Source organism: Phoenix dactylifera, unplaced genomic scaffold (genome assembly GCF_009389715.1).
Source record: "Phoenix dactylifera cultivar Barhee BC4 unplaced genomic scaffold, palm_55x_up_171113_PBpolish2nd_filt_p 000566F, whole genome shotgun sequence".
Classification (NCBI taxonomy): Eukaryota; Viridiplantae; Streptophyta; class Magnoliopsida; order Arecales; family Arecaceae; genus Phoenix; species Phoenix dactylifera.
In genome coordinates, this window is record NW_024067971.1 from 228637 (window position 1) to 254239 (window position 25603).

At 42.9% G+C, this 25603-nt stretch overlaps 2 protein-coding genes across 2 annotated transcripts; one reads left to right on the forward strand and one right to left on the reverse strand.

Annotated features, from left to right (window-relative positions):
- The first annotated feature begins 1955 nt into the window (after positions 1 to 1955).
- On the forward strand, positions 1956 to 3783 carry LOC120106569. Its single transcript, XM_039119538.1, has 4 exons — positions 1956 to 2034; positions 2112 to 2492; positions 2572 to 2759; positions 3493 to 3783. The coding sequence occupies exons 2-4, from the start codon at positions 2237 to 2239 to the stop codon at positions 3640 to 3642; spliced, it is 594 nt and encodes a 197-aa protein (XP_038975466.1). The 5' UTR covers positions 1956 to 2034; positions 2112 to 2236; the 3' UTR covers positions 3643 to 3783.
- A 3755-nt stretch (positions 3784 to 7538) lies between these two features.
- On the reverse strand, positions 7539 to 24985 carry LOC103711319. The gene is made up of 2 exons (XM_008797419.3): positions 24527 to 24985; positions 7539 to 7823 (listed from the first exon to the last, which is right to left on the reverse strand). The coding sequence occupies exons 1-2, from the start codon at positions 24862 to 24864 to the stop codon at positions 7814 to 7816; spliced, it is 348 nt and encodes a 115-aa protein (XP_008795641.1). The 5' UTR covers positions 24865 to 24985; the 3' UTR covers positions 7539 to 7813.
- Positions 24986 to 25603: the final 618 nt, after the last annotated feature.

Below are 25603 nucleotides of genomic sequence, written 5' to 3' on the forward strand. Positions count from 1 at the left end.
CGACTCATTGAGATTAGGGGTCGACTCTTTAAACACAAGGGTCGACTCATGAAGAAATGTCTCAGGCAGTAAAAGCTCTCTGTGAATTTTGAACTACACTGGAGTTGACTCAAGTCTTGCGGGGGTTGACTCATTCACTGTGCCAATAGACAACGGTCATGCCAGAGTCGACTCGAACTCTTCTTGAGTCGACTCAAGGATTGTTTCTTGGCCATTAACTGATTCATAGTGTTTCCATTTTAATCCATAATAATTATGTTGCCCATAATTAATTATGGTGCTTGAGATGTAAACAAAGTTTCTGATATATTTCGTTTTCTTCAACGATCATTAAAGATGGAGTGTGATGTAATATATTTCTTTTTCTTTTACACGTGTGTTGTTGCTCCTGTGTGTATTAAAGGGTCTCCAACTTACATCACTTGTTATTGTACATAATGACAAATTAGAAAATTTATTATATCTACCGACTACAAAGGAGCCAGTGATTAGTTGGAGAAGTGACCACATTGCAAGGTGGTGTAATTTGCACTCCACATGCACACCAAATATTGCAAATTAGCAAGCAACACATGCTTTGATTTCAGAAACGTTAGATCTAATATTTCACACAAGTTTTGCTTTCCTAATGCATCTTGTGAAATGCATATCCTTGGAAAAATTATTTGTATATGTGGTCAAAGATCAATATTTCTACCTTGCCAAATCCTTTTCCAAGAAATGTTTTTTTTTTTGATTGATTCATTGATTCTAAGTAATGTTTAGTACACTTGATTTAATAAAGTTAGCATGTGTGCATCCACACATGCGCGCGCAGAGAGAGAGAGAGAGAGAGAGAGAGAGAGAGAGAGAGAGAGAGAGAGTATCATAACATAAAAATAGTATAGCAATGCTAACACATTGAACAACTCACATGAACGGCCCTTGTGAAATAAAGTTAATTCAGTTATAAAAAAAAAATTTTACTGGACTCTAGCATCTAGACGTGGTTTCATCTCTAATTACATTTTGTTCGAAAATAAGAAAACATAGTTATGCCATGAGTTATTTTAATTTTTGTTTAAGTACATTTTTTATGTAACTTTTGAATGAAAGCTTCTCCTTCTCTTCATTAACATAGTTGGCCAGCATACAACTATTCCTATCACATTTGTTTTCTGGATCTCATTTGGCAGCAGGCACAGAACTTATTCTAAACCCTATTCCAATTTCATGGCTCAACCAAAACTTGCTCAAGGGAGTTGTCCACTATAATAACATTATTATTAACACCAAACTTATAGAATCCGACTCTTCAAATAAATAAATAATAACTACAGAAACTGGAATCCTCTTAGCTATTGTCGTTACTCTGTTTCCTCTCTTTTACTGGTTGCTTCCATCTCTCACTCTTAGGTCGTGATCCAAGAGCCTTTTAACCCAATCTCCTTTTAAATAAGCCCTTTAGTTAGCAGCACATTATCCTCTGAGCTGACCCCTCTCATCAAAAATACCAAACAATGGAATGACTGAGAAACTGGAATCCTCTTAGCTATTGTCGTTACTCTGTTTTCTCTCTTTTACTGGTTGCTTCCATCTCTCACTCTTAGGTCGTGATCCAAGAGCCTTTTAACCCAATCTCCTTTTAAATAAGCCCTTTAGTTAGCAGCACATTATCCTCTGACCTGACCCCTCTCATCAAAAATACCAAACAATGGAATGACTGAGAAAGCTCCCCTACTCCCACAACTTATGCTTGGCCTTTTTTTTTTTCCTCCAAGCACGCAAAGCTTTGCCCCTCCTCAGACCTCTGGTTGTTAGTTGTTACTCTCTTCCGGACCTTCCCCCCTCCTGCACCGACACTAGCCGGTCACGACCACCCCATCTCCTCCCCACTCCCCCGAGAGTCCACCGAATCAACCGGTCGCATCCCTCCAAGTATCTCGATTTCCGAGGCGCAAGCGTGGCAAAAGCCCAGCGAACAACCATATAAATATGATACCATAACACGATAACACGAGCACAAGTGGAAGCCCAACCCTTTCTCAAACCCGGGTATTAACGCTTCTCACCCTCTCACTCTCCTCCTTTCCCCTGCCCTGTTCTTAGTTCACCTCTCTCTCTCGTTTCAGAGCAAACAAGGCATTAAAACCAGATATTCTTCGTGGTGTGTTCGTTTGTTGCAAGCGCACAGAGAGAGAGAGAGAGAGAGAGAGAGAGGGAAAGAGATATCTCGGGAGAAACAAGAGAAGAAAGTATGGGGAATTGCCAGGCGGCGGAGGCGGCGACGGTGGTGATCCAACACCCGAGCGGGAGGGTGGAGAGGGTGTACTGGTCTCTAAGCGCTAGCCAAGTCATGGCCGCCAACCCCGGCCACTACGTCGCCGTTATCATCGCCACCCCCGCCACCTCCTCCGATGGCAGAAGCAACGCCCCGGTGAAGCATCTTAAGCTGCTCCGCCCCGACGACACACTCCACATTGGCCACGTCTACCGCCTCGTTAGCTTCGAAGGTTGTAGCCAATTTTTTTTTTTTTCCATTTTGTTTTTGTTTTGAATTTTTTAATGGATGGTTGAGATTAACGATGGCAGAGGTGCTGAGAGAGTTCGCGTCCAAGAGGCACGTCAAGCTGAGCCGGTTGCTCGTCAAGCAAAAGGACAAGCCCAGCTCGAGAAGAGCCGCCCCTGGCGGCAGCGGCGGAGGAGGAGGTGGACGAGAACGACGGCGAGGTGGTGGTGGTGGTGGTCCGGCGGCGGAGACCGAGAGCTCGCCGGCGATGGTATGGCAATCTACCATTAATTAAATATACTTTAATTTCTTGTTTAAACTTAATCAATTTAGAAGAAAATGTTAAAGCAAGGAAATATTGGGAAGTTGCACGCCCCCGGAGCACTGCTGATTTCAGGGCGAAAGGACGACTTTTTCTCTTTTCCTTCTTGTCCAGAGAATCTTTCTTCTTTTTATATAGTTTTAATAAACTTTTCCCTCCCTTATAAATTCCAAGAAGAAACTCGAACAAGGCAGAATCTTTTCAGAAAAGAGGAAGAGCAGTAAAAGAGACGAAAAAAGGTTGCTTCCCTTTTAGAGAGAGAGAGAGAGAGCAAGGTGGGGTAGGGTCAGTCAGCACTCACCACTGGTAAGCCTAAGAAATCTCGCCGTTTTCCGTCACCATCTAAAAACAAGACCAGTGTAATAAATATAAGCGTTACTACTCACTCTACTAATTACTCTGTACGTATAAAAGCAATAAAACTATTAAAGTCAATACTCGCGCATCTGTAGTATTGATTCTAGTTTGTATTTTTTTTTACTTATCATCTACGTAGAAACATTCGATCAAAATGATTGATTTAACTAAAACTTGCTTGAAGAAATAAAAAAAAATAAAATAAAACTTCAGGTTTTAAATGAAATAATTTGGCTGAAATCATAAGTAAAATAAATAGACGTCGTTTGTCCATGAGCTGGAGGTGGTGATGACGTGGGATGGGCCGTATTTGTTTTTGCTACAGCCTCAGGTGGTGGAGTCGCCGGAGACGGTGGAGGTGGAGTTCGAGGAGATGGTGCAGAGGCTGGCGAGCAACAGGAGCGGCAGTGGGGCGGCAGCACGCCACGGGCAGTGGAGGCCAGCCTTGCAAAGCATCGCAGAGACTGGAAGTTAAAAAAATCTCACTCACTTACTGCCTTTTTCTGGTTTTCTCTCCAGGTCCAAATTAATAATATGGAACAGATGCCTTTTTCTCCTTTCCTTTCTGCTATGTTTTAGGTTTGAGATCCGTACTTAAACTTTATTGTGTATTAAATATTATGATGACAGATGAGTTTCTTAGTGGCTAGACCTGTCTTGCGTTCAGTTCAGCAGAGCTTTAGGGTGTCGTTTTCTTCAGTGATTACACTAGTTGAGACTTGAGAGGGAAATGAGTCAGTATACCCACTGGGGGCTACCAATCTTTTATGAGTAGGAATGGTTAAAGCTGCTGAGAAAAGATGGGAGATGTCAATGTCTGACCGCCTTGTGGTTTGATGGTTTAATGGATGATGACTCGTAGAGTCTTACGAGGGGAGACTTTTTTTTTTGTTTTTGTTTTTTTTTTTTTGGTGAAAGACTTCTGATTCTTTTGGCTGTGAGGTCAATGGCTAATCGTACGTTCATTGATGGAACATCACTGGCACTGACTTGGCCTTTTTAGTTACTTTATTTTATTATATTCTATTTTTGGGCGAGGGTGTTGAACCGATGAGATACTATCTTAACGGGCTTTTGAATTCTTGAAATAATGCACACGTGTGGGTTCCTTGGAGCACGTACGTGTGCAGCCTGACAGACTCTAATATCTTTGAATGATTCATATATTCTTAAGATTTTCAGAAAAGAGAAAAAAATCAGTTAAAGATTTGGTTCATGGATATCTAACACTTGTTTAATATGGGGTTTCCATCACTTGGTATTGTTGTTTACTTAAGTAATAAAAATATCCCTTTTAGATTTGTAAGATTTATCCTAAAAATTTCTTTTATATTTTCAACTCCATTTTGGAGTTTGTGAGTTATATATTATTGTCCCAGCACAAAATATTCCCAAAGGTCAAATTTGTGACTTCGCTGGTACACCAGGCACTCACCTTGGTCAAGATATAGCGTTTTGTAATTTTGTTAGACACTCATCAATATAATATATTTACATCTCAGCCATATTAGTTTGGTGAATGAATACTAATGCATTATGAAAAAATCAGCTGTTATAATATTAAAATAACAATTTCTAGTCGTTTATTTGCTTCTTTAAAATATTTCTTATTAAATATGTAAATTCATATTTTGCTTTAGCTTTTATTTTATCTAAGATAACCTGAGATATTGGTCCATCTCATTCTCTGTCACGATGGTAAAGATATGTATATTTTGCTTATGGCTATGTAACGATTTGATGGCCATTTGAGTTACTGGACTGGCAGGGCATTCAAATACGCTTAATATTGAGCCAACCGTGCTCCATCTCAAGGCACCAAGAATGTCCTTTATCCAGCCCAGAACCATGCCTGCCTAGGATAGCACCATTATAAAAGCATCTGCAAGTCAAGGACAGTTTTTTTTTATATCAAACAGTCAAGAGTGATCTTATAAAAATATTTTCTAGAAATATTTTTCGACACCTCAACTTCAAAAGCCAAGTTGAGAGTGGCATGGGCCGGCCTAAGCCATGCTTGACACGTGTTGCTAGCTAGTGCAATTATGCTTAAGGGCGATTTGGCTGTGATAATTGGCTGGAGTCAGAGTGGCACTAGTGGCATGGGAGAATGTCACTCCTTGCTTCGGAACATCCGGACTATAATCAGTCGTGGTGTGGTTTTTCATGCCAAATATATGTTCAGAAAGGCTAATGAGTCCGTGAACTAGAACAAGTCACTAGTCATATGTGACTAGTGACTTTGATGGTGCCCTATAGGTTGGAGTGAGAGAGTTGTCTAGAACACTTCAGAATTTATTGTTTTCTATTATAGCAATATATATATATATATATTCTATTTATATTGCATGTCATAAAAAATTAACAACTATTAACAGCAGCAGAGCAGTAGTACTAATAATTATAATAAAAATGAAGCTAAAGAGCAACTATCATTATAACATCAAAATTCTAAAAAAAGTATTTTCTAATTAAGCTGTTTCCCGTGAAACATTGTTTGCTATCAATGAGAAATTATTGTAAGGCCATATTGGCGCATGCCACCAATCATGGAGACGCACGAGCATGGATTTCAATCATGGTGCACTCGCCATCAATGTACACCGTGGAGATTGGTGATGTGCACCAGCATGCCCAGTACACGCAATAATTTTTGGCTATTAACGGTCAGTAAAACAGTCATCCACCCTTTTTTTTTTTTTTCTTTTTATACACAAAAAGCTAACACCACCCCTTAAAAAAATACAAACAGGTCGAAAAGAAATAACTCGAGGGAGAAAAAAAAAACTAGAGAGAAAAGGGGGTAAAAATATACCTCTTCCCACGCTGGAACCAGTTACGAGTTTGTTGCCTTCCTGACCCACACCATACCCTGCCTCTCGTCCACACCGCCGGCTTCTCATCCCAGCCGTTGATTCTCAGATCTCCAAACCGCCTCCCGATCTCCGCCATCCTCGCCGCTTCGCCTCCGACAACCCTCGACGACCGGAACTTGCGCTTTGGTCGATAAGCCCACCGGGCGCCTTCTCCTTACCCCGCTGCCCATAGGGGTTCTGGCGACGTATCCGACGCGGACTTCCGGGATCCGCTAACCTCCCCGGTATCCTTCGCCGCCCCCATCGTTCTTCTCATCGTACGCTCCTTCATTCGTCTTCGTTCGGTCCGCCGCTGCCCGCTTCTCCCTCCAACGGCCGGTGGTCGAAGGGCTCCGATTAGACCCTCCGACTGCCTCCTTCGCCCCACCCGCCTCGATATTCCGGCCGTCCGGAGCCGTTCCTCCGCCATCTCCAGCGGATGGGGGCATTCGGTCTAGGGTTTCTCCAGGGGTTTCTGTGCGTCGCTTTTCCCTCGATCCCCCGCCACCGCCGCCACTCGAGCTTTTGGAGCTTCTCTTCTTCTTTTTTTTTTTCTTTTTTTTTTTGGTAAAAGCGGCTACTCATTCATATAAGAGAGCCTCTCTTCTTCCTTTTCCTGCTTCTCAGGTGGAGTTGCTTCAGAGCAACGTGGCTCGAGGGAAGTATTATTTACTGGGAGGTGCTCGGTTCGAACCATGGACAGTCGTGATCGAAGAACCGGGAGGTTATTATTATTGTTATTATTATTTATTTATTTATTGCTAAAGGAAGTAGTCCAATAAAGTTAAAAGATCACGGAATATCTGAGGCAACTCTTCCTTTCCGACCCACATGATATTTCTGAAATGACTGGCCGTATAGACAACCACCCAATCCGCAGACCCATTAGCCTCTAAATATATGCTTGGCCTAGAAGGCCCTCCATCTCTTACCATAATCCAGATGTCTCGAAGCAAAAGATGATCCAAGCCAGCACCCCTCAAACCTCTCTGAATCCATCTGATCACCGTGGCCGAGTCACCTTCAGAATGATTAAGCTAGCCTGTAGCACATGCCACCGCGAATGTCAAAAATTCGCCCAGACGACCTTCAACTCCGCACCGAGAACTAAAATGTCGAATAACTGACAGTCACCCGCTGTCACCATCCTAAAGTTCAAGTCCCTGTTGACAAAACCCGCACCCCCCTCGTGCCTCCGTCCGAAACAGACCCATCAAAGTTGACTTTTAGAAGAAATCGAAAGCTTGCATTCTATTGATAAATAAAATACAACAAAGTTTTTTTCAAAAAAAGAAAAAAATAGAACATTAGGCTGGCAGGTAGGTTGATGTTAGTTACTACTCCCACAGTATCTTCCAGCAAATTAACTAATGTCTGACCAAGCAGCAAACACGGCCAAAACCAGTATTTATCCTTGTTGCAGAGTCATCCTATGCAAATCCACACTACTCAAGGGTTTTAAACCACACAGCCTTGATTGCGGTTCGTCGCAGCTCATCAATGTGTTACCACCATATCAGCCCTCAGAAGAAACAAGGGCCTAGTAATAGCTATATTTCATAGTTATATTCCTGATGTCTATCTTCAGACAATTCACAAGGATGAAAAGAGAACATATTCCAAATAAAATGATTAGATCCTTCACAGAGGTCTAAAGAGGAAAGCATACACTTACTGCATGTTCAGCATCTACATGCACAAGCACATGAAACTAGGAAAAAGAACAGATCCTTTATGGCGATCTCACAAGTAGTTCCCCTAACGCTTGCTCTCCCACCACCAGAGCTGGTCTCAGTGACCTCTGCATCAGAACAAAAGAAAAAAAAATTTGATCAAGGCCAAAAAATAGCTACTTTGTAGAAATCCTACTATAACCCAGGTTAATTTGAAATCGTATTATAACCCACATTCTAATAACTGAAAACAATACATTACTCAATTCAAGCATAGAACTTTGAATAATTGCAAGCATCAACAGGCTGAAAGCATACATATGTCCTCTTACGTTAGAAATCAGAGCGACATTTATAAGTGGTAAGTCATGAAATCATTTGACAAAGTTCGAGTAAATGAGATGTAGCCACCCCCACCCACCCCCCAACCCCGAAAAGAAAAAAAAAAACTTTGTTCTTTGGAAAATCAAATAAGTACTAGGCATGTACCATTTGCATATGCATTACAAGATGATTTTTATGAAGATCCTCATTCACCAAGTATTCCAATCTAGGACCACCTGATGTCATTACGAGTTTCTTCATATTCTTCCTCACAATATCTATCCATGTTACTTTAGGTATTCCTCTTCTTTTCTCATAACCTTCAAAACAAACTAAAAAAATTCTATAAAATTTTCCCTCAAGTATTCAAGGTATGTGCCCAATCAGCTCTCATTCTATTACATACATCATCATCTATCTCCCTATTATTTCATATAATAGATCCTAAATAATGAAATTGATCACTCTATGGTACCTCTTGTCCATCAATCTTAATTGATATTATGTTTTATTTTCATTCTCATTAAATTTGCATTCTGCATACTCTGACTTTGTTCTAATAACTTTAAGCCCTATAATTTTTCCTCCATAAGTCTAATTTAATATGTAATCTAATTTTCTTTTCAGCAATCAATAGTATTTTGTCCATACAACATGGCATATCATCTTATTAGCTGTGAGCTCATCGATAGTTAATAGAAAAAGATAGACTTTGCGCTGATCCTTGACATAAGCCTATTGTTTTAGGGCCTTAGCCCACCAAACAATAAAAATTTTAAAGTAAGCACTACATCAACCTGTTAAGAAAGCAAGAACATTCAATTAGTCGATGGAACCTTACAAAGACAAACATAGTGTCATCAACAATCATAATATGTAAAATCATTACACAGTTTCATTATGGACATGGAGAATACACCTTAATTTACAGATAACAAGGGACTTACACAAGGAACACCATGCTTGATAAGATTGGAACCACAGTCTAAAATGTTTTGTTAGTGTGAATTAGATAATTAAGAGGAAACAGCAGTAATAAGACTCAAGTAAATGAGTTAGAGAGGCTGAATATGGACTTATCAACATGAAACTAACATGTTTGTGGAAAGAGGTGCCATAGCCACATAGGAAAGGTTAAAGTGTATTCATCCCATATCTTAATTATATTTACATCAATATAAGTTACCCAAATGTGCATGAAATCCCATACTATGAAGAAGATCATATATAATTTAGCACAACTTAAGTAACAAAAAAAATGAGTATCGCATTTAAAAAGTAACAGAAATAGTGAGTTTCAGAATGTTCGCATAAAGAAATTGAAAAGAAGAAAAATGGAAGAGGGGAAAACAGGATGGAACTTAAACCAACAAGGAGAAGAGAAGGCAATATTGGTGATGAGCAATGTTAGATACAAGTGTATCAAAAGAAAATTGATATGGTAATTTTTAAAATCCATGAAAAGATTACATTTTTGGTACTATGAATAGGTACGTATGGACATAAACAGTAATCAGCCCTTGCACATCTCTTATCAAAAAGATATTTGCTTTGAGCAATGTTGGCTTGATAGTTGACTCCTTTTCTATCAAGGTCGCCAAAGCATTTATGCGGTCTTAGCTGGGAGGGACCCCTAACTGCCTAGGCATTGCCTGGGCTTCTAGGTGGACTGCCTAGTGTCATAAGCAGTCCAGTTAAGAAAAGGCAGAAAATAGATAAAATATCAAAAATAGCATTTTTTCCAAATTATACATAATACAACCAAATAAACTGTTATAGCATAATAGGAGCATAGATTAGTCAAAGACAAGGCTTGGTCTCATTACTTGCCAATAATCCAAAATCAAATGTAAAAGTGATAAATGATAACAAAAGAAATTTTAAAAAACTATTCATAAAAAATACAAAATTTCCCAATGAAACAGGGGAAAGAAGATGTAGATGAAATGAAGAGGAAGAATAGGAGGAAAAGGAGAGCAAAAGGGGAATATTTTCCCAATGAAATGATAAAAGAGAAGATGTAAATGAGGCAAAAAGGAAGGGAAGATGTGGTAATGTTAGAAAATGAAACAAAAATATAAAAAAAAAGATCTTTCTAGGCTTTTGGATAATTAGACGGTTGCCAGCAGGTTAGAGGGCTGCTAGTGTTGGACAATTGCTGGAAGACCTTTGACTGGAGATGGACAGGTGGATGGGCAGGTAGCTGGCTGGGGATGGTTGCTCCTTGCTCTAGCTTCTAGGGAAGGAGGCATCTCTAGGGTTGAGAGGGAGGGCGGTGAGATTAAGAAATGATTAAATATGTTATTTCACTCCCACTTCTTTTAAGTACATTCATTTTAGTCACAAGAAATAGAAAATAGAAAAAGAGCAACATACCTTTTTTAATGAACGAATGCCTAGTTGGAATCAATTTTAACAACCATTACTGTTATAGCTGCTCAACTATAAATGAAACACTTGATGCCACTATGGTTTGTGATATAGGCTGCTAAAGAATGTCTAAGTGTCATCGAATTTAGCAAGTGACTTAACAATTAAAGACACCTTAAATCTTGCTGATGAAATTTCCTCAACAAATAACAACTAAAATGTCTTATCCGAGTTTATCTAAGGTTGTCCAAATAGAATATCTGATTCTGAAATAGGCTAAAACCCAAATTTAATCATTATTTCAAAGTTTGCACCTTGCATTACATAAACATCTCAAAGAACCTTAACAAGATAGGATTATAATCAATGAGTTCCAAAGAAAAGGTGGGTGTCAACCACTTGGGCTGAACACAATCGGAACTTTTCTAAGAAAAAGAATGAGGTAAGTCTAATAAGACCTTTTTTAAGTTTTTTTTTGTTTTTCTTCATTAAGGACATTCAAACACGGTTCTAAATCCTGGAGGGACAACGAGTGTCCAGGCCATCCCGTCCATTCTTGTGAGAAAATGGGAACTAGGATGATGGCAAGACTCTGAAACCCATCCATGTGGGGAAAGAACAAAGAGGAAAGGAAAAGGAAGGAAGAAAAAGAAAAGGAAAAAAGAAAGAATGGAAACAAGAAGAAAAAGAAAGAAAGGAATGAAAGGAGAAGAAAAATAAAAAAGGAAGGAAAGAATGAAGAAAGGAAAGAAGAGGAAAAAGGAAAGAAGGAAAAGAAAGAAGGGAGAAGAAAAAGAAAGGAAGGAAAGAATGAAGAAGGAAAAGAAAGACAAAGAAATGGAAAGAAATAAAGGGCGGAAGAAGAAAAGGAAAGGATAGAATGAAGGAAGAAGGAAGAAAGGAAAGAAAGACAAAGAAAAGAAAAGAAATAAAGGAAAGAATAAGAAAAAGAAAGAATGGAATAGAGGAAAGAAGGAAGAAAGGGAAAAAATGAAGAAAAGAAGCAAAGACAAAAAGAAATAAAGAAAAGAAGAAGGGGTGAGAGACAGAGGGTACCTACTGAGCTTGACGAGATAACTCGGGATAGGGCAGGAAAGCAGGGTGTCCCATTTCATGAAGAATCTGGGATGCCCTCACCCACAGGATTTAGAATCTTGCATTTAAAAGATCTTGAAGAAAGACATCTGAAGCATGGACTCTGAAATCTTAGAGAACTTTCCTAAGTCTTTCTAAAACTATATTTGAAGCATTGTGCACATTAAAAACACTTAAAAATAAGCAAAAGCCAATGCCTAAAATCTAGCTCCAACTTGACAGCAGAGTGTGTAAGTTCCATTTTGAGGTTCTTTAGGTGCAGTAAGATATACATACAAATTTACATAGTTGTGTTGCACTTCAATCTTCTTGTGCCAGATTCTTATAACCAGGCTAACATTTGACACTAAAAGTGACAACTAATGGCATGGTTCTTTCCTTGAGTCAACTTTCACCTCTTGGCACTAATTATTTCTTAAATATTGATAGGATAGTGATCCGGGACGATCTCTAGCACTTACGAGCGTCTTGGTTGTCTCAGCCCCACGCCAGAGGAACCACACGATGCGCGGGAGGAAGCGCGTTCCGAGTTCCATGCGAGGAGAACCATACCCGACGTGTGTTTTGAGTTCCATGCGAGGAGGAGAACCATCCCGACGTGAAGATGATGGTGAGTCCCATGCATTCGCCAAGCAGGAGGAAGCTCGAGCCGAGCCATCCCGCATCATGCACGGTAACCATTGCATGGACGTGGGAGTGAGGAGCGTGGGATGCGTGTTCCAAGCCTACTCCCGAGCCATCACGCATCCGCGCCTGGGTCCCACCTCAAGAACTATGCACAACGGATGGGGAAAGTTTTCCGAACTAACCCGCGTGACGCACGAGTTTTGTTGCATGGCATAATCTCATGCAACGTGGGACCCGGGAGGCTTTGAAGTACCTCTAAGCCATGCATGGCTATTGGGGAGAACGTGGGATGTGGGGGAGTAGCATGGGAAGCCAGTTCTTTGTTCCATGCAGTTGCACCACATAACCACTCCACATCTTGCTCACTCCAGAGGAAGTGGTCCACGTCGGGTTCGTGGGATTATGGGAGAAAGAAGGAGCTTTTGTAACAGGGAGAGAAAGAGAGAGCTGGAGAGAGAAGCTTGGGAGTTCAAAGGAAGAGATAGCCTCTGTAGTAGGGAGTAGACCTTGTAACAGAGAGAGTCACATCAGTGTATGAGAGCTCTTCCCAATATAACCCCTTGGTCCCAAAACATTTCTCTCTCCTATTTTGACGATCAGAACGAAGGCTTTGCGATTCTATCTCCCTCGTTCGGATCAAGTTTTCGGCTCCCCTTCCTTAGGAGGAGCCAGCTCCTGCTGGTTCTAGAACCGAAGGTGGGGAAACTGGGATTGCCCAGTCTCCTTTGAGAACCATTTTGCCGCACTGGGTCGTTGGCCCTTTCGTCCAACTCGGAAGGACTCCCTAGTGCCGCGCCGGGTTGTGGTTGTCTTCCGTTCCAAGATAGCATCTTCTGCCAACACAGTTTCTTGTGCGGTAACCAAGTCCTCTACAGTCGGTAATGTCTCACCCGGCTCGTCGTCCAGCATTGACGGCTCAAAGGGCTTCAATTTTTCAATGTTAACAACCGAGTACATTTCCATATATACTGGCAGCTCTAGTTGGTAGGCATTGTCGTCGATCTTTCGAAGAATCTTAAAAGGTCCATAACGGATGGGTTTAAGCTTTTTCCCTTCACCTTTCAGTTGTTGCTTTCCCAGATGTAACCAAACAAGATCACCCACCTGAAAATTACCACTGACTCGGTGCCGATCATGACGTTCTTTGTATTTCCGCTGGGCCCTTTGTAACTGTTGTTCTACCTCTTGGTGTACCTTTCTGATGTTTTCCAAGAACTTTTGTGCCCTTGTCATATCACTTCCTTCTCTGGTTGTTCGTGGTGTAGGCCCGATTAGAGTTGGGCAACGGGCCGTGCCGGGCCGGCCCGGCCCAGGCCCCCCGGGCCCAAATTCTAAGCTGGCCGTGCCTAGCACGGCCCGTGAGGCACGGAAGGCCAGCCCGGCCCGGCCCCCGGCCCCTCTATTGGTGGGCCGGGACGGGCACGGCACGGCACGGGCCGTGCCAGGCACGGCACGGGCCGTGCCAGGCACGGCCCGTAACGGGCGCAAACGGGCCGTGCCAGGCACGGCCCGCAACGTCTCTAAACGGGCCGTGCCTGGCACGGCCCGTAACGGCTCCAGACGGGCCGTGCCTGGCACGGCCCGTCTGGAGAGGGGGAGGGAAAATAGCCGTTTCCAACGGCTATTTTCGGGAAAAAGTCGATTTTACCCCTCCCAACAGTCCAATAACGGCTGAATGGAGGGGTATTTTGGGGAAAAAAATTTTGGGGCTTCTATAAATAGCCCATTCCTCCCTCATTCTCACCACACCAAACCTCTCATTCTCTCCTTCTCTACTGCTATTATTTCTCTCCTCTAAAGTGCTCTTCTAGCAATTTAATTTTTAGTTTGTTCAAGTGCTACACAAGAGGAGGTTCCTGTTGAGAAGAGAAGGTCGCTTCTGTTGAGAGCACAAGAGGAAGCTCGGAATCTCGGCTCTGCCTCTGCCCTCCGACCCTCTACTCAATTCCTCCTTGCGGTTAGTTTTTATTTTTTGAATTAATCATAGATATGTCATCTTTTGAGGAAAGTCAGTTTGGCATTCCTGTTTCTGAGGGAGAAGAAACTAATCCCCAACCCCCTGTTCCTAGTTCCTCTAGAACTGGTGAACCGAGTGAAGGTCAAACCTCTTCTCGTAAGAGGACTAGTACTGTATGGAATGAATTTGATAGAGTTATGGTTGAGGGAGTCTGGAAAGCTAAATGTAAAAAATGTGCCAAACTTTATAGTTGTAGTAGTAGTGGGGGAACAGGGCATTTAAAAAGACATCAAGAGAGTCATAGGATGCATGATTCTCATGCTCAAACTCAAAGTAGCCTTAATATACAAGGGGGATTACTTGTAGGTAATTTTGCATATAATCATGAAAATCAAAGAAAAGCACTTGTAAAATGGATAGTTAAGGATGAATTACCTTTTAGTTTATGTAAATCTTTTAATTTTGAAGAATATGTTCAATTAAACCTACAACCTGCTTACAAAAGAACTAGTAGGCGTACATTTAGAAGAGTAGCTATGACCAATTTTTTAGCAATGAAACAAAATTTAATTGAAACACTTTCTACTTTAAATGTAAAAATTTCATTAACTTCTGATATTTGGTCAGCATCTGTAGGTAGTAATTGTTTTATTGCCATTACTGCTCATTATATTGATAATGATTGGCAATTAAATAAACGTATTCTTGCTTTTCGTGCTTTTGATTTTCTACATTCTGGACAACAAATTTCAAATATAATTTATCAAACTGCATGTTCATATAATATTAATGATAAAATTATGTCTATTACTTTTGATAATGCATCTAATAATAATTTTGCTGTTGTATTATTAAAAGACTCATTGCATCCCATATTAGATGGAAATTTACTGCATATTAGATGTGCATGTCATATCTTAAATCTTTCTGTTCAAGCTGGCATGGGCATGATTCAAGATGTGATTTCAAAAATTAGAAATGCAGTTTCTTTTATTCATGCTTCTAGATCAAGACTTCAAGAATTTAAGAAATTATGCATAAATCATGGTAAACGTTTTAAAAAATTTAAACTTGATGTAATTACTCGTTGGAACTCCACATATAGCATGATACATGATGCATACCCATATAAAAATTTATTAAGTGCATATATTAATGATCGTGGATTAGGATTTACATTGACTGAAACTGATTGGAATAAAGAAAAAATTTTGGAAGATTTTTTGCTTAGTTTTTATAATGCTACCAATATTCTTTCTGGTATTTATTACCCTACTTCATGTTCATTTTTACAACAAGCATATATAATTAGTCAAAAATTTGCAGAACATAGATATGATGATGTTTTAATGCCTATTATTCACCTAATGGAATCTAAATGGAATGAATATTGGGACAGAATATGTCCTATGCATAACTTAGCTGCTGTATTTGATCCTAGAGTTAAATTAAATGGCGTGCTAATTTTACTTGATGCATACGCTGAAAATATGAATCAAGATGCTGAATCTGCTAAAGATGAGGTAAGACAACTTCTTTATGATATTTATGCTATATATGATGAAAAAATTCGTGGATCTAGAACACAAATACAAACCTCTATTCCTCCTAGTAGTTCTCGTTCGTCATCTATTTTTTCATTCATTGCACAGAGAAGACACACACATGCTTCAAGTTCCTCTTCATCTTCTTCATCTTTAAGTAGTGAACTAGAATTTTATTTACGAAATGATCTTCAGTCTGCATATGATGAAAATCAAATAGAGAATCTAGATGTATTATCTTGGTGGAAGAGTGTTAGAAATCAATATCCTGTTATGTCTGCAATTGCACGCGATATTTTAGCTGTGCCGATGTCCACGGTAGCATCGGAATCCGCTTTTAGTGCAGGTCGGCGTGTTCTTGACGAAAAGAGAAGTAGGATGACGGGCGAAACAGTGGAGATGCTTCTCTGCTTCAAGGATTGGCTGGATGCTGAGGCAAGACTTCAAGATAAAGGTGGACATAATACAACATCCTCTGATGATGATGATACAAACACTACTGAAGACTGAAGACTGAAGACTGAAGACTGAAGACTGAAGACTGAAGACTGAAGAGTGAATACTGATTCACTGAATCACTGATGATTAGTAAGATTTCTTAATTTTTTATAATTGTACATTTTTATTGTATTCTGGAGGTCAGACCAAGGTCCAAACCTCGGCCCTTTCTTAGTTTCTTATTGTATTCTAGAATCTAGAGGTCAGACCAAGGTCCAAACCTCCCTTCATGTACCATTTTGATTTAAATTAATAAACTGGTAGGGGTCTATGCCAAACCCCCCACCATTAAGGTGGCTTTATATTCATAAATCAAGATTTCTTAGTGTTCAATATTTATTAATTTATTAAAAAAAATTTATCGGGCCGAGCCGGGCCCAGGCCCGGACCGTGCCAGGCTCGCGTGCCAGCCCGGCCCAGGCCCTTATGGGCCGTGCCGTGCTGGCCCGCGGGCCGTGCCGTGCTTGGCCCGCGGGCCGTGCCGTGCTTGGCCCGCGGACCTAGACCGGGCCGTGCCGGCCCAGGCCCGAAGCGGGCCGTGCCTGGCACGGCCCGCTGGCCAGAAACCTCTAGCCCAGCACGGCCCTATCAAAGGGGCCGTGCCAGGCACGGCCCGGCACTGTAGCTGGCGGGCCGTGCCAGGCACGGCCCGCTTCGTGCCGTGCCGTGCCGGGCCGTGGGCGGCCCGGCCCAGTGCCCATCTCTAGGCCCGATCGTGAACTCCAAGTCAAAAGGGCTTTGTGGTAGAAAACCCAAGCAAACTTCGGCTAGAGCTTTGTTCGTCGAGCTGTGCACCGTGTGATTGATGGCAAATTGTAGGAAAGCAATGCTATCGTCCCAAGTTTTAGGATGCCGAGCATTGTAGCCCCGGAGAAGATGGACAATGGTCCGGTTGACAACCTCGGTCTGGCCATCCGTTTGTGGATGGAAGGCCGTGCTCCGTTTAAGCTTTGTGTCCATCTTGGCCCACAGAGAACACCAGAATTTGCTTAGGAAACGACTGTCACGGTCGGAAACAATTGAGCTGGGAAGCCCGAAGATTTTCCACACATTCTCAAAAAAAAGCCGTGCCGCCTCTTCACCTGTGATACTCTTCTTGCAAGGCATGAGCACCACCATTTTTGAGAACCTATCGACTACAACAAATAGGTAGTCATGTCCCCGCCGTGTCTTTGGAAGGCCACCCAAGAAGTCCATTGAGACACTTTCCCATGGGCGTGTCGGAACAGGCAGTGGAGTGTATAACCCGACCTTCCGATTGGCGGGTTTGGATGTGCTGCACAACACGCAGCCCTTCACAAATCGGACCACGTCCTGCTGTATCCGCGGCCAGAAGACATATCGATGGAGATTCTGCAGAGTCTTTGTAACTCCAAAGTGACCTGCTACTTTTGAGGTGTGCGCCTCCCGTATCCAGCACACACGTTCGGCCGCTCGTGGTACGCATAGCAGCTCTCCTTTGTAGAGGAGTTTATCCCGTAGGACAAACTCGGTTGGCCTCCTTGCTTCAACATCTGCTAGTGCGCCTTGAAAATCAAGGTCTTCTGAATACCAGCCGGCGTACTCCTCATGGGTGGTTGGCTGCACTTGCATAACCGCTGATAAGCAAAGGGTTGCGGCTGGCGGTCTCGAGAGCATGTCAGCCATTTTGTTGTGTATGCGTTTCTTGTATTTGATCACCAGGTTGAACTGTTGGAGGTACGTCATCCATTTCATATGACGCGCCTGCTGCAACCTGGACTGAGTTTGCAGATATTGGAGCGGCCGGTGGTCGGTGTGCACCACTGTTTCCTTGCCCAAGAGATAGACTCGCCAGTGTTTTACCGCTTGATGTAGGGCAAGCAACTCCTTGTCGTACGTTGGGTAGTTTTTCTGAGCCCCTTGGAACATCTCAGAATGGTATGCCACGGGCCGCCCTTCTTGCAGTAGCACAGCTCCCATGGCGTACCCTGACGCATCTGCTTCAAGCTCGAATGGTCTCTGAAGATTGGGCAAAGCGAGAACAGGCGCTTCACTGATCTTCCTCTTTAATAGAAGGAAGGTATCCTCATGTTTCGAAGTCCATTCAAACTTTTGATTGGCTTTCGTTAACGCATGCAGCGAGGAGGCCAGAATAGAGAAGTTCCGGATGAATTTTCTTAGGTATTGACAAGCACCCATGAAGCTCCGGACCTCAGTTATAGACCGGGGCCTGGGCCAATCTCTGATTGCCTTCACTTTGTCCGGGTCGACTCGTAACTCCCCTTCGCCCACCACGAACCCAAGATACACCAAGGTCCGCTTCCCGAACTCGCATTTTTTTTGGTTCAGGCGCAACTGATATTTCTCCAGCAATTCGAACACCTTACGCACATGCGTCAAGTGCTCCTCCCATGACCGGCTGTAGATCAGGATGTCGTCAAGGTATACAATGACGAAGTCGTCGATGTACGGCCGGAGAGCGTCGTTCATCAGCCGCATGAAGGTGGCGGGAGCATTACAGAGTCCGAATGGCATTACTAGCCATTCGAATAGCCCCTGCCGCGTTTTGAATGCGGTCTTCCAGGTATCGTCGTCGCGGATCCGGACTTGATAATATCCGGATTTCAGGCCCAGCTTGGTGAAGACAGTGGCGTGCTTCAACTGGTCCAGCAAGTCATCAATGCGTGGAAGAGGGTACCGATTCTTAATAGTAATCTTGTTGAGAGCGCGGTAGTCAATACACATTCTCCACCCTCCATCTTTCTTCGGCACAAGCACTACCGGCGAGCCGCAGGGGGAGCTGCTCGGTTTGATGACACCACCTTCGAGCAGTTCATTCACCTGCCGCTTGATCTCCTCATTTTCCAACACCGAGTTGCGGTACATGCCAAGGTTAGGAAGCGTTGAGTCAGAAATAAGCTGGATTTCATGTTCCACTGCTCTCTTTGGTGGTAATCCGCAAGCCTCTTTAAAAAGGCCCGCATGCTCGCCGAGTAGCTTCCCCATCTGGCTCTCCAATTCCCTACAAGACATGGTTAGTGCTGATACCTTGTTTTCAAACTCTATCGGGCGGATCATTACTAGCACAAACTTTTGGCAAGCATTCACCATCCTTCTTGCCTGACAGGCAGACACCAGATCAATAGCATGGCTGGCATTATCCTTGTTAATGATGTACTTCTTCCCATCCTTTTCAAACTGGTATTTCTGTGCTCGCCGGAAGTAGATGGCATCACGCTCCCAAAGATATGGGCTACCAAAAATCACCTGGCATATGTCGAGAGGAACTACTTCACATGTTACCTCATCGATGTACTGGTTGGTAATGGCGAAACGGAACTTGCACTGGCGGTTGATCCGAAGTTCCACATCCTTTTGTATCCATCCAAGTGGATACGATCGTGGATGTGGTGTTGTTTCCAATCCCAGTTTTTGAACTAAGCTGGCCGAGATCAGGTTCTTCTGGCTGCCGGTGTCGACAATGGCTTCTATCACCTCTTGTTTCACTTGGATCCGTAGGGTGAACAGCTCTTCCTTCTCATCGGGTACGGTCGGCGGATTCGAGACTGTCTCCTTCGGCCCGACCATCAGAGACAGACTCTTATCCACACCTTCGACCCGCCCGAGTTCGACAGCTTCGGTGAAAACCGTCGTTACCACTGCGCGCTTGCTCTTGTCATCCTTCTTCCACTTTTTTGGGAATAGTTCCGGATGGAGTTTCCAGCACTTCCCCTTCTCATGTCCTGAAATTTTGCAATGTTCACAGAACTTGTCAACATTCGACGAAGAGGAAGGTTTACCTTTCCGAGTGTGCTTCTTGTCACGGAAATGGTTAGAAGTTCCTTTCTGGACGCCTTCGGAGGCCTTCTGTTCGCCGGGTTTGTTTTTTAACTCGATAGCCATGGCAATACCACTAGCACTCGAGACGCCGGTCGCATTGTACAGTCGTATCTCGTTCTGAATTTGTCGATGCAGACCAGCCACATATTTGGTGAAGACATCTTCATTGTCGAGGGAGATGCCCAGCGTCACCGCTAGACGCCGGAACTCGGTGGTGTATTCTTGCACGGTCTGGTTGTGGCGCTGTTTAAGGTTGTGCCAGCGGAACCATCGATCTTGTGAGTATCCCATTGGGTAGAATTCCTGGCGAAGGAGACGAGAGAATTCTCCCCATGTCACCTCCTTGTCACTGTTGTCCTTCAGGTACGAGTTCCACCAAGCCAATGCATGGCTTGATAGTTTAAGTCGTGCAAATGCGACTTTCTCGTGGCTACTAAACCCGTAAAGGGTGAAGTAAGTCTCCAGTTGATCGATCCAGGAATCTAACTTCTCCGCGTCGACGGTGCCATCGAACGTCGGGATGTCAATTCTAGCCTCGACTTTAAAAGGCCGAGACCTCTCTTCTACCAGCGTCGCGATGCTTGCACCATCAGGATCGTAGTCGTCATCCTCCTTCAAAACCGAGGTGCCCTCAGTCTTGTTTTTGGCAGCCATTACGCGCACCCTTGGGGAAGGAAAATCACCGTCATCCTCTTTGGCCCTTGCTGGTGGTAAAGAAGATGTCCGGGTGTGGATCCACGCGATGACGGATTCCAGCTGACTGGACAGCCGATCAACCTTTGCAGTAAGGTCGAGCTGGTCCGGTTCCTGCTCATTGTCGGCGGACATCGCTGATGAAGGTTCAGTCTTCTTTATTGGCCGACGATGAACTTCCAAGACGGAGAAGGGTTCGCCGGTGGCCTGGTAGCCAGATTTGGTTAGAACCATGCACAGGCAAGAATCTAGTGCTCTGATACCAAAACTTGATCCGAACGAGGGAGATAGAATCGCAAAGCCTTCGTTCTGATCGTCAAAATAGGAGAGAGAAATGTTTTGGGACCAAGGGGTTATATTGGGAAGAGCTCTCATACACTGATGTGACTCTCTCTGTTACAAGGTCTACTCCCTACTACAGAGGCTATCTCTTCCTTTGAACTCCCAAGCTTCTCTCTCCAGCTCTCTCTTTCTCTCCCTGTTACAAAAGCTCCTTCTTTCTCCCATAATCCCACGAACCCGACGTGGACCACTTCCTCTGGAGTGAGCAAGATGTGGAGTGGTTATGTGGTGCAACTGCATGGAACAAAGAACTGGCTTCCCATGCTACTCCCCCACATCCCACGTTCTCCCCAATAGCCATGCATGGCTTAGAGGTACTTCAAAGCCTCCCGGGTCCCACGTTGCATGAGATTATGCCATGCAACAAAACTCGTGCGTCACGCGGGTTAGTTCGGAAAACTTCCCCCATCCGTTGTGCATAGTTCTTGAGGTGGGACCCAGGCGCGGATGCGTGATGGCTCGGGAGTAGGCTTGGAACACGCATCCCACGCTCCTCACTCCCACGTCCATGCAATGGTTACCGTGCATGATGCGGGATGGCTCGGCTCGAGCTTCCTCCTGCTTGGCGAATGCATGGGACTCACCATCATCTTCACGTCGGGATGGTTCTCCTCCTCGCATGGAACTCAAAACACACGTCGGGTATGGTTCTCCTCGCATGGAACTCGGAACGCGCTTCCTCCCGCGCATCGTGTGGTTCCTCTGGCGTGGGGCTGAGACAACCAAGACGCTCGTAAGTACTAGAGATCGTCCCGGATCAGATAGTAATCCAGGCAATAACAATATTCACTATAATTTTGAAAATGTAACCTTCACGAAGTTAAGTCTTTCACAACAATAGATAGATTATTTGAAGAAAATATTTCTAGGACATTGGTAACATCTTCCTCTTCCAGAGCTTCAAACAAACACAATAAACATACTTGTTTACAGAAAATGCAATTATATATATTTAAATAACTAATCAAATCACCATAAGAAGGGAGTATAAGACCTAAACTAATAGTGGATCAGCATTGCCATGGCATACAAGTCAACTCTCAACCATGTCTTGCTAGCTATCCAAATCAGACTTCCCATCTTCAAATGCGGACTGCTTCACAGATGTATTCCAATCAATTTTACATAGGTCTTCCTTTGGTCTCTTCCATATATTTAAAACCCTTACATTAAAATTTTGGAAGACCCTACCAAGATTTTCTTCAGTTGTAATCAAATATATATACATAAATAAAGCACGAATAGTATTTCTTCCACAAGCCATCATGGCCATTAAGTTTAACTTAAATCATCTTAGCAGTTCAAAATGTGTTGATTTAGTCATAACTAGTTGTGGTGTTTAAGTCTAGTCTATTTGATAAAACATAACCTGCAGTTCACTCTCTCCCAGTATCCATGTCCATGCGCTTCTTCTTTTGGACATACACATCTAGGGTGCAGTGCTGCAACTTTTTTTTAAACAAGATTAAATAATAAATAGCAAAAAATGCCTGGAGTTGGAGAAGAATGGGGAACCTCCTTTCTCCTCATTGACTATTATTTTTGACCAAATTCAACACTCTTAACTCCCCATCTTTGTTGATGGTTATTCAACAAAGATCATATAAATCCATTTCCCCCACCATCCCACCTGAATGAGAGATCTACTCTACCGCCTACCTCTTACTACAATTGTGAAGCAACAACTCCTCTATTGATTTCCTTGTAGTTCTCAGGCATGCCAAGGCTCGGGTGGGCAATCAATCAATTTCAAAAATTTCCTAAGAAAACACCAAAGCAAGGTTTTAGCGGAAGATTGGACTCCATCACCATCAACTCTTTTTTCTGACTCCTCATCTTTGGATATGCTCATTGAATGTTGTTGAAGTGATTTGATGATGGCACACAGCTAGGATAAAGGCAGTGGTAACCCCTCGCTCTCCTCGCTACAAGTATTCTCCTATTTTTAAGTTTTTTCCTTGTTTAGTTTTGTAAATAGCAAAGAATAAACCAGACTTAAAGTAAGAAGAAAAAAGGTTAAAACCTCCCACTTTAGGATGAGTGCCACACTCTTTGTACCAAGAGCACATGGCTACATACGGGATCAAGCAAGTCTAGCTCACCCTAGAAGTGTTTGGTCCTTCATCCTCAACAATATCTGCTTCTGTTCCTTTTGCTTGACAATCTATGGCACATGATTTCCTTTGTCCTACTTACTACGACATATTATCAACTGCGTCCAACGTTGTTCTCTACATGTTAAGAGCTTGTCCGAACGGCAACCAACCTTGATGAGTTCATGAGTAGCCCACCAATTACCCCTACTTCAATCTTATTATGCTTATCCAAAAATTTGTTGGACAGTCAGTCAATCCCTATCCAAAAATGGCCCAAGAAATCATTCAGAAAAAGGCCAAGCTTTCACCAACCTGTAAGGCCCCATCGTCACTCAAGCATTCAAGGTTGTCTAATGAAAGTCCATTTGTACTCAAGTGGCTTTCTTCTCAATTCATGAGCCATCAATCCAAACTTAAGCTGGTTGCTTCAACTATTCAGGATTCTAGGCCTGATCTTATAAATCATATGGCTTCACTTTAAACTTAAGCAGGCTGTTGGAACATTGGGGTTTTAAGAAATGGTCCCTGAAATCCTCTCTTGGTTTTCTTTCTAGTTGAGTAGTGACTTGAACAAAAATGCTTAACTTAAGGGGGAGGGTTACCCCTCATTGTGCAGCCAAAAAGAAGTAGAATTATGCAAGTTTTAAGTGTTGGCATACGCGCATGTGATATGTTTCAAAGCATTGTAATTTTTACTGGTCATGACAGACTGCAAATTTTAACTGGATCAACTTCATATCCACGTTAAAATGAAGTCTAAAACATAGAAAGGACATGGTGTTATCCTATTCAATGTTATTGTGCCAAAGATACCCACATCCTCCCTGTCTTTATGGCTACATTGAGGCTGACTCTTATTTCATAAGGCTACAAATAAAGCAGTCCTTTCTAGGACGTAAGTCCATGCTTTTGTCTAGTAGAAATATGTTCATATTGTAACATGACCTTTGATTCATGATTAGATATCAATCTTTTGTTGTCTGGAGAAAATCCATGCTTCTTTACAGTTTGATGAATTTGTTGGTTGTCATTTTTTTTTTAATCTATGTGCTCGTTGGTTTGATTTTAAAGATCCAAGTGTTGTCAAAGCTATAATTATTCTAACGATCTAAGTGTGCCAAACATCAAATATGACACTAACCCTGTCCTCTAATGGAACATATATGCAAACTGTTCGCATGTTGTTCTAATAGGCTTTGTTGTAAGAAAATAAATACGCAATTATTCTTTTATGGAGAGAAAGGATAAAAAATTCCTTTTCAACTTTTTTATCTTGTTTTCCCTTTCTCACTGAACCTAAATTTGCGCTTATGCCATGCAAAATGACAAATTGAAATATTGTTCCTCAAAAAAGACAGATACTGCAATATTAAAGTAAAACTCCAAGTAACTCAACAAAAATATTTCAAAAATAAATAAAAAGTAAAAAAAATCCCGGAGATTAGGGTTTTTCTTAGGGTTTAAAAGGTTAGGGAAGGGCAGACCTGATCTTTTTTATGAGAATGGTGCGGAGCTTGCGGGCGAGCTCCTGGGAGCGGACGCGGTACTGGAGGTTCTTGCGGGCGAGGACGCGCTTCTCCGAGTCCTTGAGGTGGTAATCAACCTGCCGCCGGATAAGCCGCTCCATCCCGCTGGCCGCCATCTTCCGCTGCATGATGGCCAACGCTTGCTCCAGATTCCCGTCCTTCACCCTCACCCTTATGCCCCTGCTCCACTGCTTCTCGTGCGCCGCTGCCCCCGCCGCCGACCCCACACCGACCGCCGGCTCCGCCCGCCGGAGAAACGGCAGGGACGACGACAACTGCCTCACCACCCGGTTCATAGCGGCCTACGGCGTACTAGAACGAGAAAAGAAATAACTATGCAGAAGAAAGAAGAGAAGCGATGGGAAGGGGATCAAAGGATGGGAATAAATGACGAGGCGTTGAGGAAATTTACGGGTGTTCCCTGAGTCCGATCTAGTTTGCTTGGCCACTGCTTTGAGATTCACAGTATTCCCTGACGTGAGGTACAGATGAAAAGCCTCAATATCACGCACTTTAGGGGATCTCCCAGAGAATTTTTATTCGAAAATTAGCATTGGCGATGAGAGCACGAATGGGTCGGCTCGGTTCCGAGTCCAGCTTGACCCATATCTGTCCCAAAGCGGTTTGATCTTATGATCTAGATCCAGTCTAGACCCAGCCACTTAGTGAGATCATTTGACTCTCAGTTATTTCTAACTAAAGTAGACGTAAAAGTAGAATAGATAATACCTGTTCGGATCTATTTTCATATCCGAATATATTCGAATATAAATAGAAATTTGAGCATACAACTAATATTCATATTCGTATCTGTTGCTGGTGGTCCAAACCGAGAACGATTGGCACAGCGGTGTGAACGGGATTCCGTCTGAGCTGCCTTGGTTGATGTTGATTGTGCTCCACCTTCCACCGGAAAACCTGCAAGCAAGCCTCGCACCACCACTGGGGTAGTGGGGGCCCTCCGACGATCAAGTCAGAGGAGATTGGAGGAGGAGGAGAGATGATAATAGCAAGCAAGAGAGTGCTCTGGAAGAT